This window comes from Thamnophis elegans, chromosome 9, assembly GCF_009769535.1.
Source record: "Thamnophis elegans isolate rThaEle1 chromosome 9, rThaEle1.pri, whole genome shotgun sequence".
In the NCBI taxonomy this organism is placed as follows: Eukaryota; Metazoa; Chordata; class Lepidosauria; order Squamata; family Colubridae; genus Thamnophis; species Thamnophis elegans.
The window spans coordinates 56,223,405-56,239,122 of record NC_045549.1 but is presented as its reverse complement, the minus strand read 5'-3'; the positions used below and the strand labels follow the sequence as shown (position 1 = coordinate 56,239,122).

Below are 15,718 nucleotides of genomic sequence, written 5' to 3'. Positions count from 1 at the left end.
TGCACGGGACATCATCATCACAGCGGGACATCAGCATCATGAGGTGAGTGAAGTATTTCATTGAATACACCGCTAGTTTACTGTTTTTCTTTGAAATAAATATTCAAAAACATTATTAGTATCTATTTTTATTTTTGAAATTTACCGGTAGCTGCTGCATTTCCCACCCTAGGCTTATACTCGAGTCAATAACTTTTCCAGTTTTTTGTGGTAAAATTAGGTGCCTCGGCTTATATTCGGGTCGGCCTATACTCGAGTATATACGGTATATGTAAAAGGACATAAAAACAATAATAGTCAAATTAAGGTTGCGATATAATAATCGTGATATACATGAATATAGGTGAATTTAAAATATGCGATTTGATATGAAAAGCAGGTGGTGACTATGGAAGAGATGCATGGAAATACTGAAACCAACTGACACACTTTCTACAATTTCTAATGGAAGATCCTTTTTTTTTTGTTTGTCTTTGTTTAAAAACAAATAAAAATTGTTTTTGTTTTTTTAAAAAAGACGACCTTCGAGAAAGAGCCAAGTTTTAAGAGTTCTGATTTGCTTGAGTTCATTAGTCAGAGCTTTGAGAACAGGTCACCATGTGACTGGATCTGTGTTTTTTATATCCATTTTTGTGGTGGTCATTAAGGAACTGCACAGGTTAAGTAAATGCTATAGTCATTAAGTGATGAAACTGGAAATAAATGCTGTTTTCCAGCAAAAAAATGTGAATCATAGTCCACAGAATAGTTATAAAAGGAAAACCTGGTTAATATTATTTTCTTTTTATGTGTGTGCTTTTTTGTCATCTTAAAATTTGAGGAAAGGGGTATTATTTTGTTGACCAGCTGGCATTCAGGAATGCAATGTGTGTCCTCTTTCAGTAACTGGGAAAGAAATAATGGAAATTGTTCCCTGTCATTACAGAGATAAATCTTGGATACAGGAGCAAGGAATGGGCTCATTTTGGAGTGTGGCAAAAGGCTCGGATGAACCCCCAGTCTTTTTGGAAGTCCATTACCAAGGCAGCAGCAACCCCAAAGAAGCTCCATTGGTATTTGTTGGAAAGGGGATAACTTTTGATAGGTGAGCATCATCTTAGGAGCATTTTTGGAGCAGAATTTAATTTCTCCCTGTTCCCAGAATATGTGCTTTGAAAGAGCAAATGAATGCAATGCAAATTCTATTGAAAGGGATAGTAGGAAAGATGGTTTTAGCTCATTCATCTTCCCAAGGTCATGTGGTCTGTAGGGGAAGAAGCTTTCCAGTTATGGTCTCATGTCTTAAAGGGAGGAAGCAGTGCAGTTTCAGAAATGGATCATGGAAGGACCATTCAGGATTCATGGAACAATTGGGAAGTTATTCCTCTCACCTGTATATAAATATACAAATGAATACATCTCCTAAATGAAGACTCCGTGGCAGAGATTATTCTCTTTCCTATCAATAAGAGAAATACAAGGAGATGGAGCTGTATTTTTTTTAATGCTGAGGCTGTGTAAGGATGAAACTCTCATGGCCTGGGAGCAAGATAGGAGAAAATTCCTGAAATTGTGCTGGAAAAATGGGCTTCTGACAATGGATTCATTTTCAGAAAGAGGGTCTATAGTGAGTCTGGACAAAGGGAACTTTACAGGCACCCATTAGGGAATCATGGTGCTAAAGTATTTTTTACCATCAAATGGGTTTTAATGCTTACCTACAATTTCAGCCTGTGGACTTCATTTATTTTTGGAGTATCAGATGCAACTGAGTATAAGACACACCAAGATTTTGAAGAGGCAAATTTTTTAAAAAAGTTTTTGCACTCTACAGACCTCCCAAAAATGGCCCATTTTTCATGAAAACGGGCCTATTGTTTGTCAAAACAAGGGCATGCATAGCCTTTAGGAAGCTTATAGAGTACTCCTGTGGGTTGGGGGGGGAGGCAAAAACGAGCAAAAATACGATCTGTTTTTTGCTCATTTTTGCCCTCCCCAGCCCTCAGGAGCACTCTGGAAGCCTCCTAAAGGCTACGCACGGCCATTTTTGCAAAGGGGGCAGGGTTTTGGGAGCCCAAAAATGCTGTATTCCATGTATTGGACGCACCCAGATTTTCACCCTCTCTTTTGAGGGAAAAAGGTCCATCTTATACTCTGAAAAATACAGTAATTCTTCTCCAATATTATTCCAGAAGACCTGAATTGTTCAACCTTCCTGTGAGGTGTATTATAATAATAATGCCATACTTTCCATGCTTTTTCATTTATTATAACAAAAAAAAAATGTGTCTTGGCATCTGAGCAAAGTTTTCTCTTGATACTGAAAGTTTCTGAAAGTGTTGGGTGGGGTGGGCAAAGAGACCAACCTTTGTGGCATCTCTTGTATTTTTTCCCAGCGGTGGCATTTCCATCAAGCCTTCAGCCAATATGGATGCCATGAGAGCCGATATGGGAGGAGCAGCCACCATTTTTTCTGCTATTGTCACAGCTGTAACACTGAGGTTACCCATTAATATAATTGGTAAGTAGATTTTAGAAGAATAAATTCACAAAAGTTATTTGAATTGGAAAGAGATGTCAATAGACCTTCGGTCAGCCCATCTTGATTCTTCAAGGGTTAGGGTTAGGGTTAAGTTATCCCATGATTTGCTTCTTGGACTGGAAATAGAACCTACCAAACCTAAGAACTCAAACAAACCAAATTAGCTGCTGAAATTGAAGGCTGGATTGCCTTGTCCCTCTGGCTTCTTCTCCAAAACAAAATCTGGTGATGTTGACTGGTGAGATTCATCAAGAGTCTTCCAGTTCAGACACTCCAGTCGATGTTCCAGTTTTGGGGTTTGCCACTTTATAAGGATTCCCAATTGCTCTACCTATTCCCTTCTCCCATGGTGCTTTAGATGAGAAGATATCCTTTACCTAATTACCGGTGGTCCTGCTTAATAACCACTCATTCAGCAACCATTCAAACTTGTGATGACACTGAACAAGAGATACTTACTAGTAGTCCCCCTAGTTCCAGCCACTGCAAGGTTTCCGTGATTGTGATTGGGACAGCCTGCTTGTAATTATGACATTGCAGAATCCTGCATTTGTGTTGAACTTCTTTGCTGCTTCCTACAAGCAAAGCCAACGGGGAAGACGGCAGGCAGTCACAAATGGTGGCCATGTGATGTCTTCGCTTTGTGACCCATGGTGATTCACTTAATGATGCCTCTGCTAAGAGGTATCATCAGATGACATAGCACTTTATGACTGCATTGTTTAGCAATGGAAATTCCAGACCAGTTTGGAATCTTTAATTGAAGATTACCTGTATTTTATTTTATTGTCAAATATTCTTTATTTTAGAAGAATATAAAAAAATAAAGAGCACCAAAATGAACAATAATAAGTAAACTAAACAAATCTGACTCTAATATAATTTAACAAATTTCACAGTAAAAGGTTAAAATTAACAGCATTGTACTAAAATGTAATTCTAATATTTATGGTTAACTTACAGTCTCTGGTTTACAAAAAATGCCATATGGTACAGTCTATTATAATTAAAAGCAAATCAGAGGTCAGTTGCTCTCAGTTCAGCCCAGTTTGGCTGAACTGGTAGTGGTTTTTGGGCCTGGGTCACAGAACTGGCAGCAACTCAGGTTGGCCACGCCCCCGAACCGGTTCCCTGATCCCTGCTGCCGTTGCCAGCATGTTGTTTGGTAGTGCACATGCATGCGCAGTTCACTGTAAATTGTTCTGGGCATGCGCAAAGAACAATTTACATTGAACTGTACACATGCGTATGAAGTGAACCAGTATTGAAACCAGGAGCAACCAATCTCTGATGCAAACATAAAATTACCCAATGATATTACAGTATTATTGTAAACTATCATAAAATATATGCTAAAGAAGAACATAACTGCTTCATTTGTTGATTTATTGGAAACACTGCCTTTTGCAGAACCGAAAAATTATACATTTCCAAAATCAAAATATCTAGAATAATATGACTTTTTCAATTTTTCCCTATCCAGGGTTTTGCCATATATGTCAGACCTGCCCAAATTTGATCCCTTAAAGGCCTGCAACTCCATTTGATTAAGCAAAGGGTTCTTTTACTAAGGGTGTTGATTGCAGCAATGTCAAGCAAGCTCTGAAAGTACCGTGCTCACTGGATGCAAAAATACGGTGTAGGTTTGCCCCCATCCCATCTTTCCCCTTATGACCAGTCCATTTCCAGCCAACCAAAGCTCGCCAAAATGTTTGGAGAACTCTGAGATGTTGCGGGTAATCCCCATATTTCTCAGGGTACCTGGCCGTGGAATGCTGGTACAAACAGGATGTGGCTGCTTTGGTCCTTGTCACCTGTCATCCCCCCCCCCTCCATTTCCTATCATGTACACACAAAACTTTATTGCTCTTTTATCTTTTCCCCTTTCATCCTTCTGCCCTCTCCCCTTTTTTTCTTTTGATGGCAGGATTCCTGTGAGTTTCCCCAATCCGAGTGGGGCATATCTGACAATATAATTCAGCATCACTTTAATATCTTAATGTTTATGTACATTAAAATACTATTCTAGAAGTCTGTCAGACATTCACAAGACCATATCATATGGATCCATGGACATTCAAACTTTTTACAATCTCTGACCCAATCTTTAGTTGGTTTAATTCCTCTAGGAAAAAAGTGGGTGAGGGAGTAGCCCTTTCCTTCGAAACATTGACAAATACCAAACAGGAAACAGAATGGAGAGAAATTTTCGAGGTTATCTATTTTGTAAGAAATAAACCCTCTCGACTGGCATTTGTACAAATTTGCTTATTGAGTGGTGAGCAAAGGAATTGTGTTGGCATCAGGTAACTAGATACCAATGAAACAATACCACTGCTGAGGAATTTTTTATTCAAGTTTTAAAAACAATATGGTTTAATGTTACACTATGCATAAATTCAGTTGGTATTCTTCATCTCTAAGGTCTGGCCGCGCTTTGTGAAAACATGCCCAGTGGAAGGGCAAATAAACCTGGAGATGTTGTGACAGCCATGAATGGAAAAACAATTCAGGTTTGTTTTAAGATGCTTACTCAGCACAGGTTTTAATAAAATAACATGAGGTTGGGTTGGGCCTGAAGTTTCATCTAGTAACATAATTTCTAGCTGAACAAATAAACTGGATAAACAGTTGCTTGCAAAAACCCCACGGAAAGTCCTAGAGGCCTAGCTTGCTAACATTTCTAACCCTTGTTGAAGGTCATCAGATTTGAGGGAATGTTAGCAATCTCATATTTAACAACAATAACATGCCCCTAATGTGGTTCTGTGCTGGCTGGGAAATTCTGGGAGTTGATGTCCACATATCTTAAAGGTGCCTAGTTTGAAAAACATTGGGTTAGGCTATTTGTATTCATCAGTCTTTCAGGATTGCAAAACCATTGCAATAATAAAATAATTGCAGTCTTTAATATTTGCCAGTCTGGATAGGGGATTCCTCCTGATTACCCTGCAAAATGTGGGGCAGGAGATAGCTGTTACAGAGAGGAAATGGTGGAAAGGCCCAAGGATGTCTTAGTGGAAAACAAAAATATTTTCACAAATGTTAGAGTCAGTATCCATTATTTGATAATAATAATTCTATTTATTTCAGATTTAGAGGTATAATGCATTAAATTTTACAATTTTAAACTGTATTATTATTGCACCCCAAATTAGCTATTGATGATATAGGCAAGCTTGTTAACCCATGCTGTAATTACAAATAGAATGTAATTTTATCTTGCTGATTTTCTGATTGCTTCATAAAAGATTGACAATACAGATGCAGAAGGAAGATTGGTGTTGGCTGATGCTCTTCACTATGCACACCGTTTTAATCCAAGGGCAATTTTAGATGCTGCAACATTAACAGGTAGCCCTTTTATACTTGTTTGAAGCTTCTATATTCCCAGAATTTTAGAAATACTGTGAAAAGTGTGGCTTCCTATGCAGAATATTTTAATAATGTGATATCTTGCAGACCCTCAAAATTACATGGAGAGGATTTGTATTGTCTTAAAGCATAATTGATTTTTTTTCTTTTTTACTACTTAGAAGGTCTCTTCCCCCCCTCCCCCTCCCCCGCTGGCCCCAGGAAGAATAGGTCACATATTCAAATGCAAAAGTATAAGCTTTGATGTTTAAAGTAATGTTGACCATAGCACTGTTCTGACTACTGGGAGAGGATTATTTTAAATAAAGATTCAACTTTTCATCAAGGTTGTGCATTTAAGCAGCTCACTGTGAGCAACTGAAGCAATTAAAAGCAAAGCAAAACAAAAACAGGTACTGATATTGCAGATAATAAAAAAGTTTAAACATCAAAAGTAAATGGAAAACCATATGAATAAAATTATCTTTGCTTAGCAATAGACAATAAAAAAAGAGTTGAATGGATCAAACAACTTTTCATAGGACACTTCCAACAAGTAGGGTGGAACTGCAAAACAATATCTCCTGTCTACACCTGATAGTAATGCTGGTGTGCAGGAAAATGGTCCAGCTTCTTAGAACAAAGAAAAATGTATTGAATTAATGCAATTTAATTTAAATTCAACACATTTGTATGTATGTATGCATGCATGTATGTATGTATCAGCACATTTGCTGTATTTATCAGCACAAATACAACACACACACACACACACACATATATATATATATATATATATATATATATATATATATATATATATATATATACACACACACACACATACATACATACATACATACCTTGCAAATAAAAAAAACATATTTTAGAAATGTGAATATAAATTGCTACCTGATGAGCAATTTGCTAGTCAACATGGAAAAATGGCTGGATAATCTGTATTTTATAATACTTTATAGGTGCCATGGATGTAGCATTAGGATCAGCAGCTACTGGAGTTTTTACAAATTCACAGATGGTGTGGAATCACCTATATGAGGTAAGTGATGCTAGTAACAATTGATTTCAAGGTAGGTTTTGATTTAGAGCATGGGTGTCAAGCTCAATCGCGCCACGTGTTATATCACGACGTATTGTGACTTTTTTGCCGTTGCAATGCCAGGGTGTGCATGGCCTCTGTGTGACGCATCTGGCCCATGGGCCACCAGTTTGACACCCCTGATTTAGAGGGTTTAAAAGAAAAGATTCAACCTGTTTTTATTGAGAATCCAAGTCATGACTATTGGCTACAAAAGCTAAACACAAAATCTTGGCTTTGGAGTTGATAATACTTTTGTGAACCAGTGATAATCTCCTCACCTTGTTTTCAACATTCCTAGAGGCTTCTGTCTATACTGCTACCTAATGTAAGCCACCTGGAGACAAACAAATAACACAGCAATGCAACTGAATATATTTGATCCTGCTTCTAATATTCCTCATACAGAAAACAGAAGAGAAATAAGTTTGGATTTATTAATATTAGTTAACTGAAAAATGGAAAACTGTATTTTTGATGTTCCTAATTATTTCAACAATATGTGTTATAAATTTCTAAAATACTGTCAGACTGGTTTTGCCAAGGCAGCACCTCTTTAGACAAGTGAATGTCTTCAAGGGTCATGCCCATTGATCAGGCATGGATGTCAGACATGATCTGAAAGCAGTCATGAGAAGTGGCTTAGTTTGCAATGAGAACAAATGATTTATTTATTTATTTATTTATTTATTTATTTATTTATTTATTTAATAAAATTTGTATGCCACCCACTCCTTTGGGACTCGGGGCGGCTTACAGGCAAGATAAAAAAGCATTTAAAAATTTAAGATAAAAGATACAATTATTAAAATTACACACCATCCATTCTGTCTAAGTGGGGCTGGATATTGATCAACAGCCCCAGGCCTGCCGGAACAGCCAGGTCTTAGTGGCTTTACAGAAGGCTGGGAGAGTGGTAAGGGTCCAGATCTCCACGGGTAGATCGTTCCACAGGGCCGGCGCAGCTACAGAGAAGGCCCTCCCACGGAGAGCCGCCAGCCGGCATTGTCCGGTCGACGGCACCCGGAGGAGGCCCAACCTGTCCGATCTTATTGGTCGTTGGGAGGTAAGTGGCACGAGACGGTCTCTCAGGTAGCCAGGTCCTAAACTATGTAGGGCTTTAAAAGTAACGACTAGCACCTTGAAGCGCGCCCGGAGACCAATGGGGAGCCAGTGCAGCTCGTGGAGGATGGGTGTAACATGGATGTATCTAGGTACACCCAATATCGCTCGCGTGGCTGCATTCTGGACCAACTGCAGTCTTCGAACACTCTTCAGGGGCAGCCCCATGTAGAGCATTTAGGTGGATAAAACAAAGATTAAAGAATATCAAGATAATATTTCAAAGAGAAGAAATGAGCATTGAAAGGGTAAACGTGTTCAGTTTAAGCAAATATAAAATGATGCCCCAAATCCTCAACTTTAAATATAAATTTAATTAAATCATTTCATAGATAACACTGGCAGGCCTGAGCATGTAGGGATCTTGATACAGATAGTTTGGTAATAATATTGTTAGGAAAAAGGCAGGTTGGTTGTGAAAATCATTAGGAAGAAAATTGAAAGTGTCAGTCCCACCCTTCCATGCCAATTCCTGAGATCAATTCTGTTTTATTATTCTGAAGCAGTATATATATAAAAAAGGGGGGGATTTTGGTAGAAGAGTGGCGCTTAGAACCGAATATCTGTATTTCATACTCTCTGCTTCAGCTTAAGTTTAACTATTGGGCTCAACCATTATAAGCAAACTAAAGACAGTAGAGAACTATATGGAAATTTGATATCTGAATAGATTCTTTTCTCTACACTGACAGGCTAGCATTCCGACAGGGGATCGAGTTTGGAGAATGCCTCTCTATGAACATTACACAAAGCAAGTGACAGACTGCCAACTAGCAGATGTAAATAACATTGGAAAATACAGGTAACCTAGCTAAGCTGAAATGAAATGCTGTTGCTATGCTATTATGTTCATATTACTTTTTCCAGTACCTACAGAGAACTTGAGCAAATAGGAGTTAAAGGAAGGACCTACCTGAAAATATTTCAGACCTTGTTTATTTGAGCAAGGATCCAATAGAACAACAATCTATGACCAAGTTCATGAGGGTATGACTAGGCAGAGGAAGCATAATTGGACCTTCCACTTTACTGAGGACAACAGACACTCTCGTTTGCCCAGAGAGAAAATTCTTCACTAATTTGCTTCAGCTTTTTGTTGTAGTGCAGAAATGGATTGTTGTTTTTCTGAATCCAACCAATGGATAATTTTACTGAAAAAAAAGATTATAAAGAAATAGTAGTGCAACTATGCTACTCCTTCTGTAACTGTTATTTTTTTAAGTAAGGGTGACTCCACATGAGTCCAGGAAAATGTTTCAAAGCCAAGTAGAGAGACAGTGCATGTACCAGATTAACCACTGCACATTTCTGTTGGCTTTTGTTTGTTGAAATCATAGCTTAGAGTCTGATTTCTGGTAATGTGAATCAAGGTTTGGTGTAATATCAAGTCATGTTTTCGCTTTCATAGCCTCCACCTGGAGGAAAATATACAGACACTGACAAAAGAGCATTCATCAATAGTTTCTAAAAAAAAGAGGTAAAACCCAGCATTCCTGCGACAGGAAAAAATGTATTGCAGAATAGGGAAAAAAAGGTGAATATTGATAATAGGATATTCAATTCTTAGGAAAACAGAAACTATAGTCTGCAGACCAAGCAGTCAATCTATGGAGGTATATAATCTCCCTGGAGCAAAAATCAAAGATGTAACTGAATACCTTAGTAAAATAATCAACCCCACAGATTACTACCACTTTCTTCTCCTTCATGTGGGGACCAATGACACAACAATGAATCTGAAAAACAATAGCAAGAGATTACAAATAGCTAGGGAAGAAAGTTAAAGAATTAGGAGCACAAATGGTGTTTTCATCTATACTTCCAACAAAGGCCAACATCCAATGAGGGAGCAAAGAATTTTAGAAATGAACCATTGGCTTAAAAACTGGCGTCATCAACAGAACTTTGGTTTTCCTAGAGCTGGGATGGCGAACCTATGGCATGCCATTTGTGAGGGCACATGAGGCGTTGCCCTGTTAGCTGGCCAGTACGCATGTGCGGCTGGCAAGCTGAGTTCAACCTTTTTAAAAGTCATTTTTCGCCCTTCCAAGGCTCCAGAGGCTTTATAGGAGCCTGGGAAGGGTGAAAACAGCCTCCCCCCTCCCCCCCCCCCCGAGGCCCTCCTGAGGCTTCAGGAGCTTTCCTGAAGCCTCCAGAGGGCAAAAAACAACCCTAAGTGACTTCCGGGTTGCTCGTAGGGCCAATTTTAGTCCTTCGGAGCATTCAGGAGCCCTCAGGAGGCTTCCCTGAAGGCTCCGGAGGACAAGAAACAACCTATGAACAAACCAGAAGTCACTTCAGTTTGCTTGTAGGGCCATTTTTAGTCCTCCGGAGCCTTCAGGAGGCTTCCCTGAAGGCTCCAGAGGACTAACAACGACTCTACGGGCAAACCAGAAGTCCAGGTTGTCGTAGGGTTGTTTTTTGCCCTCCGGAGGCTTCAGGGAAGCTCTTGAAGCCTCCGGAGGGCATCTGGGGGGTGGGGGGGAGAGGCTATTTTCGCCCTCCTCAGGCTCCTATAAAGTCTCTGGAGGCTGGGGAGGGCGAAAAAAGCATGCAAAAATGGGGTGTCGTGCCTGTCATGCACGCATACGCACTGGGGGTGTGTGTCGCGCATTGCATTATGGGTGCGGCACACCTGCCCACGACCCCCCTGCATTCCTCCCGCTTATGGCATGTGAGCCAAAAAAGGTTCGACATCACTGTCCTAGAGCATGGTCTGCATTAACTAGATCAAGAGCTACTCACAAGACCTCACAAGAACTGGAAACCATATATTCAGAAAACGACTGGCTCATCTTATTCAAAAGGCTTTAAACTAAAATTGAGTGGGCAGTCTTCAAGACCTATAGAACCTAATTCCAATCTTCACGACCTATAAGGAAAAGCCACTAGATAATCAATCACAAAGGGAGGAAGGGAGTAAAGAGAAAAAAAGAAATAAAAAAGAGAAACATAATGAAGTAGAGAGTGATGGAAATTAAAGTAGGAGATATAAGAAACATACCCAAGACCACTAAAGGACCCGAATGCTTACACATTGACGCTCAACGTTTAGGGAACAAATAGGGAGAACTTGAAATATAAGTACATTAAGGCATATATGATATAGTTGCCATTACTGAAACTTGGTGGGATGAAACAGATGACTGGAATGTACTGATAGAAGAGACTATTGTAAGAGAATACCTGTCTGACTAAATATAAATCACCGGGACCTAACAGATTACATCCCAGAGTTCTGAAGGAGTTGGCAGATGTTATCTCAGAACCATTGTATCATTTCTTTAAGAAACCTTGGAGCACTGGGAAACTATCAGAGGATTGGAAAAGAACTAATGTGATTCACACCTTCAAAGAAAAAAAAAAGACCAGACCCAGGAAGCTACAAACATATCAGCCTAATACCAATACTGGGAAGATACAGGGGGAAATAATAAAAAACCAGACATGTGAACTTCTAGAAACAAATAAAATTATAACTAGTGGCCAGCACAGGTTTGTTAAAAGCAGATCATGTCAAACCAATCTTATTACATTTTTTGACAAAGTGACTAAATTAGTAGACCAGTGCTGTGGACATAGTATATTTAGACTTCAGCAAGGCATTTGGAAAAGTATACCACAACCTACTTCTTGGTAAGCTAGAAAAATGTAGGAAAGCATCACCACCAGATGAATTTGTAACTGGCTGACAAACCAACTTGTCTAATGGTACTACATCCACATGGAGGGAACTAAGAGGTGGGGTACCACAAAGTTCTGTCTAAGGCCCAGTACTCTTCAATATCTTCATAAATTACTTGCATTAGGGAATAGAAGGGGAATTCATCAAATTTGCAGATGACAGTAAGATGGCAGGAATAGCCAACACTTCAAAAGACAAGCTCAGGATCTAAAAGACCTTGACAGACTTGAACAATGGGCCCTATCCAAGAAAATGAAATTCAATGTGGAGAATGGGAGACCACAAAGAGAGGTCAGGAGGAAGAGACAAGGGGATGATGCAAGGGCAGCAGGGCAGCTGGTGGCCCAGTGCTAAGGCAGGACTTTCCTCAGACCCTCCCTCCTTCTCATTATAACTAATTTCCTTCCTTCCTTTCTTTTCTTTTTCTTTCCCTCTTTATTTTCCTTCCTTTCTTCTTCCTTCTCCCTTCTTTTTCCTTCCTTGCTCTCTTCCCATCTTTCCTTCCCTTTTTTTGCTTTTCTTCTTTCCCTTTCTCCTTTCCTGTCATTTCTTGCATGCTCAAATGTAAAAGGGGAAACATTTCTTGATGCCACCTTGCCTTGTGATCAAATGCCACTTTTTGTAGTAGTTTGTTTTGCTAGAACATTGCCAGCGAAAACAGAGCTCTAGCACTCTGCCAGCCTCCACCAGATTGTATATTAGTGTCAGCTTGGGCTGGGCCAGGCACCACGGGCCAGTCCTTTTCTGTTTCCAGGCTGGCCCTGCGGGCCAGATCTAAGCACCCGACAAGCTGGATCTGGCTTGTGGGCCTTGAGTTTGACACTCGTGAACTAGGGGGACATGATAGCAGTATTCCAATATTTGAGAGGCTGCCATAAAGAGGAAGGGGTCGATTTATTTTCCAAAGCTCCAGGGGGCAGGACAAGAAACAATGAATGGAAACTAATCAAGGAGCGAAGCAACCTGGAATTGAGGAGAAACTATTGAGGAGAAACTTCCTAACAGCAATGACAGTTAACCAATGGAACAGCTTGCCTTCAAACATTGTGGGTGCTTCATCACTGGAAGTTTTTAACAAGAGACTGGACAGTCATTTGTCTGAAATGGTTTAGGATCTCCTGCTTGAACAGGGGGCTGGACTAGAAGACCTCCAAAGTCCCTTCAAGCTTTATTCTGATGTTTTCTATGGTTAGGCAATTTTATAGATAGCTTTTCCCCCTACATAAATTATTAAGAACAATATCCAAAAAAATATTACAAATAAAACTTTATCTTTTCTCCCATCAGGTCTGGTGGTGCATGCACAGCTGCTGCATTCCTGAAAGAATTTGTGACTGCTCCTCACTGGGCTCATTTAGATATTGCTGGTGTAATGGAAAATAAAGATGAGGTTCCATATCTGCGAAAAGGCATGGCAGGAAGGCCAACACGTACCCTGGTTGAGTTTATTACTCGATTGGCCTCAGACAAGCAAAGCTTCTAGAAAGCAGCTTTGTGAGGATCGCCACTGGCTTTAAAAATGGTTAATTTGAATTGGAATCAGCCAGTGTACAGATAAAATTCCAAAGGGCCATCCATCTTTTTCTTTAATTTCGGGAGGCTACTTTGAAATGATCCAAAGTGATGGACTATAAATTCATTCCATAGAATTCTACTAATCACGTTCACTTTTTATAATCTTCATCCCAGGAGCCTATCCTGTATTTGGTATCCAAAGAGCAATCAGTCCAAACCAACAGGAGTTATTATATGGATTGAATAATAGATACACAGCTATTACATACAATAAATATATCTTCTGACACTTCTGGCTGTTGAGGTTTTTGTCTTTTGCAGAATATGCCTTCCAAAAGGATTTGTTTCATTGATGGTTGGGCAGAATATTAAAAAGAGGCGGAGCCTTATGCCAGCATGAATAAGGCTCTCATTTCTGCATGCCAGCTGGTGAAATTTGAATTTTATAGTGGACGCCTCTAAGGATATTGTTGCAGAAAATAACAAGACTTGGATGTCTCGGGATCAAGGAGAGGTTTATTGGCAGCTAGGTTTAGAAAAGCTAGTCAAAGGCTAGCATGTAACTTCTGAACAACTCTTCTAATGGAAGCACACATTCTTATACTTTGTCAAAAAGCTGCACAACACGGAAATACTTAACCCATTTCTGATTTGTTACCTTGAGGAAAGAAGCCTTATAAACAGATATTGTCTTACTTTTCCTTTTGTCTTGGGCCACAGGTAATGGCTACGTGGCTTTGTAAGAACTTTAGCTGAACTATGTGGTTTGGGGCTTTTGACATTTCTTGTTTTTGTACATGTCTTAAAAGCAGGTCTTTATATCTTCCTTCTGCCACCTCTCACTTTTATATTTTAATTTTATGCTGCTTTATTCCACCCCCACCCCCCAGACTCTATTTTTAGCTACAATTGAGTCTAGCCTATTTCAGAGTTTTTGATCAGCGACGCAAGCATATAATCTTTGACATAACATGATCAAATACAGATGTATGATAGAGAAAAAGGAAAAAGACAAGTAATACATATGGAATAACTCTTAGGGGTTATCCTCTGAAGGCACTCTCTCCAGTCCCGAGGATGCAAGTTGAACATATGTGCCTGTGTCTGAAATCCCATCCTCATCATAGAGATGTGGGGCAATCCTACGGACAATAAGGCTTTCCATCAAAACTAATTCCTTTTCAATCTGTATTTCCTTTACTGACCTCATAACTAGTTGTCTGAGTAGTATTACGCAAAGGATAAAGGCCAGGCCGGCCACACCACATAACAGCAGAAATAACATGTTTTGGCTATTTCCCTGACCAAACCTGACTTGTTCATGTAGAAACAGCAGTCTTCTCCCAGGAATAGACACAAACCACCTTTCTCAGCTGCCAGGAGGTCTATGGCACGCCGGTTTTGCAAAACCACTGCTGCCAAGGAATCTATTCAGTCCTGGACCTCAATCAAGGTTCCAGCAATTTGACTCAGGCTTTGTTGAAATTCCTCTGACAGCTGCCTAAACTGTTGTGGTGAAGTGTGTTATTTCATCCGGACGTGTTCCAACTGCTGTCCCTATTCCCAAGATCGCTAACAGTGGGATTAAGAGTGGCACCCTTTTCTGAACATGTCCCATTAGAGGTACAGGGAGAGCCTGTTCCCCGCTTACCACACCCATTTTGTGGAGGAGGTGTATCAGGGTACATGTTCCAGTCCAGTTGGAAGGTAAGCATAGATATGCATTTTTCCCACATAAGAAGACGACTCCATTTTCTCCTGCACATACGCCTATGTTCATGGAGAAGGGCATGGGCTCAGAGGTTCCTTTCATTAGTCCATACCTGTAAGGTATACCCTTAGGGAGAGGTTGTCTTCCTCCCTTTTAGGTAGTTTGGAAGCACATTGGTTTAATATAAAGAGAGTCCTTTTTTCAGAAAACTGCCATTTACTTTTCACTCACTTTGGTCCTTTATTTTGGTCATGTAACTTTTATCAATACAAATTGTATCAATCATTTTCATTCAGGTGTAAAGTATGGAAATTGAATGTTTTATTTTAGTTATTTTTCTAGATTGCGTTTTTGTAAAGTTTTTCTTGGTTTTGCTCTTGAATTTTCTATTGTTAAAGTTATAATTTATTTTATCCTTATGAATCTCTTGAAGATTTGCCCTTTTCATATTATTTTTTTCCAATAAAATATCGTCACCGCACTTAGAAATCAACCTCCTGGCAGAAAGGCGGGAAGCGTGGGAGGGACTCATGAAAATCATGGGAGTTCATTTGGGCTAAGGAGACCTCTCCGACACATATATAGACCGTCCACGCGTAGTGACCAAGTGGTGGGGAGGGTATTCAACGCCGCTGAAGAGTATGGGGCAACGCCCCAAAAATTTGCTTCTCATTAATGATAATTTTTGCATTTTTTTTGTAAGTATGCATG

The 15,718-nt window shown here is 39.6% G+C and overlaps 1 protein-coding gene across 2 annotated transcripts in view; it reads left to right on the top strand.

Moving 5' to 3' along the window:
- The window catches only part of LAP3 (leucine aminopeptidase 3), a 33,845-nt gene extending 20,260 nt beyond the window's left edge, over nucleotides 1–13,585 (top strand). For both annotated transcript variants that reach the window (XM_032224084.1, XM_032224085.1), the window contains 7 exons: nucleotides 926–1,084; nucleotides 2,376–2,500; nucleotides 4,946–5,034; nucleotides 5,773–5,875; nucleotides 6,856–6,935; nucleotides 8,789–8,898; nucleotides 13,069–13,585. In XM_032224084.1, coding sequence (XP_032079975.1) covers nucleotides 926–1,084; nucleotides 2,376–2,500; nucleotides 4,946–5,034; nucleotides 5,773–5,875; nucleotides 6,856–6,935; nucleotides 8,789–8,898; nucleotides 13,069–13,264 — 862 coding nt within the window. In that variant the 3' untranslated portion in view covers nucleotides 13,265–13,585. The remainder of the gene's footprint in view (nucleotides 1–925; nucleotides 1,085–2,375; nucleotides 2,501–4,945; nucleotides 5,035–5,772; nucleotides 5,876–6,855; nucleotides 6,936–8,788; nucleotides 8,899–13,068) is intronic.
- Nucleotides 13,586–15,718: the final 2,133 nt, after the last annotated feature.